At 37.9% G+C, this 5,855-nt stretch overlaps 1 protein-coding gene across 1 annotated transcript; it reads right to left on the minus strand.

The window, feature by feature from the left end:
• Window positions 1–361: 361 nt before the first annotated feature.
• On the minus strand, window positions 362–1,492 carry LOC106324836. The gene is made up of 4 exons (XM_013762826.1): window positions 1,303–1,492; window positions 1,129–1,211; window positions 808–1,053; window positions 362–720 (listed from the first exon to the last, which is right to left on the minus strand). Exons 1-4 carry the CDS (start codon window positions 1,424–1,426, stop codon window positions 529–531), a joined length of 645 nt encoding a protein of 214 aa, XP_013618280.1. The 5' UTR covers window positions 1,427–1,492; the 3' UTR covers window positions 362–528.
• Window positions 1,493–5,855: the final 4,363 nt, after the last annotated feature.

The raw sequence follows: 5,855 nt of genomic DNA on the forward strand, positions 1-5,855 counted from the left end.
TTAGTTGCTTTATAATGACCTTGTGTGAATCATAATGACGTTGTGTGAATCATTTCTTTTCCATGCTTAAAGTTGTTTGTTTGTAGTGTCGCCATGAGACCTGCACTTATGATTGCCATGAGATCATAAGACAGCTTTTGCTATTTCGTTTTGTCGTTGCGATATCTGAGACGATCGGATCTTTCTCTTTTAGTACTTTTAGTGAAACAGAGTTTGTGGGTTGGAGAGTACGTAACAAAGTTCTTGACAGCTTCATTATCATAATCCAAACCTCGTAAGAAACTGTAGGTCCTATCTACTAGATATCAATCGATCTCTCAAGCTGAAATCAGAATCCAGTCATTCCAATACAAGGACGCAATATCGAGCTATATATATGACCAATTTATTATCAATGGGAACTGAGATACTTCAAACGTATTATTCGTGCTAGATGATAGGATAAAGCTAGCTATATACAGATATATATATATATATATATATGCGGCATTCGTTTGCACAAAGTATTGATCACTAGTCCCAACCTCTTTAAAGAGGGAAGGAGTCATTGCGGCCGTCACCGGCATCATCATCAGTATCGTCATCCATCTGGAAGAGATTGAATCCCCCAACATCCCACTTTGCATCTTGGTAGCTGGAACTCGAGCTCACATAATACTTCACCTCATGAAACAAGTTCAGATTATCCACCAGCTTATGGAACACATAGCATCCGCAACACTGCATCATCAACAAATACTATTTACGCAGTCCATAACTTGTTACTGACACAGGCTAATTGTAATTGTATTTTTTCTGGAAAATAACCTGCACGAAGACGGTGCCGTCAGTGTAGGCATGTGGATTTATGGCTCGTGTAGTTCTCTGTCCACAAACGTTGCAAGTGAAGGCAACGCGCATACGCCTACGGGGCGATTTCGTGAATAGTGACCACGGAAATGTTGAAATCGTCTCCGCATCGGCCTTTGCCGGAAGAGACGGCCCCTCCATCCCGGAACCGGTGGTCCAGCCTCTGACCGAGGCGGCGCTCAAGACCAATCCCATGGCCTCATCCTACAAATCAAAATTTCGAAGAAATTATCTAATACTTTTGGAAACAGTAACCTATGACAGAGATCGAGATTTTACATTCGAGAGAGTTCGATTTTGGAATAGAGGAACGAGGCTCAAGGAATCCGATTCGAATTTGGGATCATAATCTTTGTCGTCCTCTGAATCAAAATAAGAAAAGAGAAGAATCAAAGTAACCCTGAGAGATGATCGTAAGCAATGAAATAGCATATTATGCGTAAGGTTGTTTACTCTTAGAAAGCCGGACGATTCTTGGCGAAGATGAGTATGTTCTCTTCTTCGGAGAGAAGATGGATAGCGACGAAGATGAGGAAGAGACGATGGTGGCCGCAGAGCTTAGGGCGGTAGCTTCCATGGTTGATCTTTGAGCTAACAGAGAAGCAAATTTTGTTTCTTTTCGCTTTTCTTTTCTTTTCCCTTGAAAATTAATATCTTTATCCCTTTTCTCTCCTTTTGGGTCGTCTCACATTCTGACATTGAAACGGGCTGAAACCCAATAGGCTCAACCCCAGCCCAGTTCAATAAGTCCATTTTGTAACCCTTGGGTTTTCCTCAATAATTCCAATGGCATGCTACTGAAATTAAAACTATGTCGTTTAATACATTCAATAACCGATTATTTTGGTTGCCAATATCTAAACTATTGTTATGAAATAACTTGTAATTTATAGTATCGAGAAATTTAAATAAGAGTAGAATTTGATACCCGTAGGAAGCAAATAACACTAGTATAAGGGAGAGAGTTTATTATAAGGAAGAAGAAGAAGATGTAATGGTTCTTTGATTATAAACTCTTGTTTTTGTTTATGGTGTACAAAAGAGTGAGATGAGTGATGGTATTTATAGTGAACAACAATACATAAAATAACAAAGATGGTGCTTAATTTGGTAAATGAGTGGGTGATCATAGTGTTTGATGAGTAGATGATCATAGTACTTGAGTTGGTAAAGGAGTGGATGATCATAGTGCTTGAGTTTGGTAAAGAAGTGGATGATCATTTCAATGCTTAATTTATAACACTCCCCCTTGATCATCCATCTTGTATTACGTGGTGCCTCGTTAAAAACCTAGTCATGGAAAACCCAATGGGAAAAACCGTAGTAAAAGTAAAAAGAGTACAACTACGTAAGCTCCCCCTCGAATGAGTAGTCATAGAACCTTTAGAACAATGATAGATTTTCATCTCTCAAATTGTAACATTCTCTTTGGTTGTCTATCTTTTGTATGTTCTTTGTTGCCTCGTTAAAACCTTGTCATGGAAAAACCCAATGGGATAAAAAAAAAACCATGATAAGGAAAAAAAGTACAACCACACTTAATATCATATTTCTTTCCCTGGAAACAATATCTTCAGGATATGCATTCCAATCAACTCTCTTCAGAGAATTAAGCTTAAGAGAATAAACTCTATTCATTTCTATTATGATATCTAGGGCCTTTAGACTTCTTGTCCATAATTCTCTTTTGACTTAGACAATAGTTTATTGGTCTATTTGGATTTCAAACCAAATTTCTTACATATAATCGTATAGAAATTCGTCTCGTACATACGAATTATTCATTTGTAACTATAGAAGTTACTATTATGATTTTCTTTCTTTTCATATGAAATTACATATTTCAGTAATGAAAAAGATTAATAATTTTCTTAAATAACACTCTTACGTATGGTATTTCAGGACCAAACATATACGAGCGTCTTAAATAAAATACTTTAAGGATCTTTATGATAACATCTCAGTTTTAGATCTCCAGTTTAGAATACATAAAAACAATATAGGATTGTCAAGAGTTTTCTTCCAAAATATAATTTTTCTATAACTCTTCAGGAGTTTTGATTATATTCAAATCATGATTCTATTGATTTATAATCTCTTGATAAATACAAATGGATACATTTGTTAACCTTATAATATTTCATATATCCCATAAAATAGTTTGTTTCAATTCGATCGAATATGCAGAGTTCCCGGGAACATGATTTTGATATCATCAATCCTTCATGGATTATACTTTCAGGGATTAACATTTTTCAAGTGGATTGTTTCATTCAAGTTCTTCCTTTATTACCAGACTATAAGGAACTTGAAACTAGTTGCATCTACCATATGAAATTATGTCTCTTCACAATCAATTTCATATTGATCCTTCTTTGTGTGCAACGGTTCATTTACATCTCACTTGTTTTACACCTTTTAGTGTATGGACTACTGGTCCAAATACTTCTCTATTTCACAAGAAGTTTATATCTTTGTCTATTGCATCTTTCTGATTTGGCCAATCATTTCTTTGTGTACACTTTTCAATAGACTTTCTTTCATGATCCTCTTTCTCATTTATTATATCAACTGCTACTTTGCATGTATAATATCATCGACGTCAATTTTCTTATCGGTTCCATTTTGTTTCATACATGACATAACTTATTGAGATCTCTTCATTTGTCTCAGGTACCTGAATTTTCGTCAGTCATGTTTAATTTCTCTTCTGGAGATCATACAAAACTATATTGCCTCGTTTTGACCATTATCAATATATGCTCCTTTTTCATTTACGAGGATTTATCTTTGGAACCAATCTGTCTACCACCCTGCAGGCGTGACTAGCAGTTTGATATTGTTCTTGTAGAACATTTATTCTTATTGGAGCATTTACAGCTGGTATATGTGACTTGATCACTATAGTTATATAGGTCGTGTCTGACAACTGCTTTAGTAAGTTTTGAAATGAATTATCTTTTGGACTTCTATTTCACATTGTGTTTAGCCCGAGGATCAATGATAATTCATTTCAACTTATTTTCTTTTCCAGCTGTTTATTTTCTCCCCCTTATGTTGGAAGTACTAACTCACTTTTAGAATTCATGTATAGCCTTACTTATAGTTTTCGGGGATGGCTCTGGATTCTTAAGTGTCAATAGAGATTTATATCCAACATATATTTCCAACCTCATTTGAAAACACATCTTCATTTGAAGCTCTGTGGCGGAGCAACATCCAACATTCTTAGATGAAAATGATTGGTTTCTGATTCTATACCAATGATGGGGAGAACTAGTGAAAATTTATTGGCTTGATGCGAATGGATTTTGACTTTGGTGAATAAAATGTTTGTTGAGAATGGAAGTTGTTTGGTAAGTGTTGGAGATGAGCTTAGCACAGGCCCATTAAGAGCTAAGCCCAAAATCAGACCCGACCCGTTAAACAACGATGATTTCGCTAGAAAACAAAACGTACGTCACTATAAATAGAAGACGTCTGACTCATTGAAAGGACAGTCAGAAACGTACAGAAAGTACAGACAAGGAAGCATTGCCTCTTCATCACAGACAAAGTCTTGGACGACCTCGACCACTAGGCGAGCTTGGCCCAGACGACCTCAGACCATAAAATAGAAAGATACTTGTTTAGACGAACTGTTTAGACGAGCAATAGCATCTTTAGTTCTTGTAATTGAACGAGCTTGTTTATTCTTGATTATTAATACCAAAATATCCACCCCTTTACATCATTTATAAATATTACATCATCGACCAGATATGAAAACAACAATTGGCGCCCACCGTGGGGTAGGAGATTCTTCTTCACCTCAAGACAGCTCGGCAGTCACAGAACCCATAGCGCAACCAGACGCCCTGATTTCTGCAACCACCAACCGTCCTGGAATGACAAGCGCACAACTAGCTGCAATGACAATCTCGGACCATCTAGCCAACACCTCGACGCTAGTGGCGAAAACCTCGGGTGAACCATCAATGGTGGCAACCTCGCATATAGCCAATACCTCGACACTAGTAGCGACGACCTCAGACAAACCATCAATGGTGGCAACCTCGGACCATCCAGCCAACACCTAGACGCTAGTGGCGACGACTGTTATCTTGCATATTTCTATTGTGTTATTCATTCACCCATGTGCATTTTGATCATATAGACTAGGATTTAGCCATGTTTAGGTTGCATTTTGCATACATGAGTCTTTATTAGGTATTGGAGTACCACATGAAGTTCTTGGAGACATTTGGGTGCATTTGGAGCTCAAAAGAGGTGATAAAGGTGATCATTGGACGAGCAGTGCATGGGAGCGACCCTACCAGAGCGACACCATGAATTCGATGTGCCCTACCTCTCAGACCGACCTTACCAGAGCGACCTCACGAGGTCGCTCGCCATTTCATCGTTTGGAGTGCAAAAATAAACCCAGAGCGATCTCCTAGAGCGACGACACGAAGTCGCTCCAGCTCCAGAGCGAGGTCACCACAACGACACCCCGAGGTCGCTCGGGTTTGTGTCGATGAGACACGAACAACAAGCTGGGAGCGACCTCCCGGAGCGACGTGCCGAGGTCACTGTGCTTCAATTATTTGGTCGAACTTATGATTAATCAAGGGCCTTTTTGGTCATTTGTTATGCACGTTTTACACTTGCTAAACCTATGTTTAAGTACCTTTTGTAAGCCATTGGAGGCAGATAATCTTTTGATCTTAAGAAAACCACCAAAAACCTCTTGGAAAGTTCATCTCTTTGATTCAATTGATCATTTTTGTTATTGCAATCCTGTTGTATTCATATCGATTATCTGTATTTTTCTACATGATTAATCTGAAATCCAATATGGGTTTAAGAGGAATCGTGGAGATTAGTGATTAATCACCTTTTGAATTCATGGGTTAGGGAGATTAAGGGTGATTAGGTTAGAGCTAGGACGTTTTAGTGTAGATCATTCTTAGTCCTTGCTAGTAGGGTATTCATAATGCATCTTCTGAGTTGGCCTCTCAAAAGTT

Source organism: Brassica oleracea, chromosome C2, assembly GCF_000695525.1.
Source record: "Brassica oleracea var. oleracea cultivar TO1000 chromosome C2, BOL, whole genome shotgun sequence".
Classification (NCBI taxonomy): domain Eukaryota; kingdom Viridiplantae; phylum Streptophyta; class Magnoliopsida; order Brassicales; family Brassicaceae; genus Brassica; species Brassica oleracea.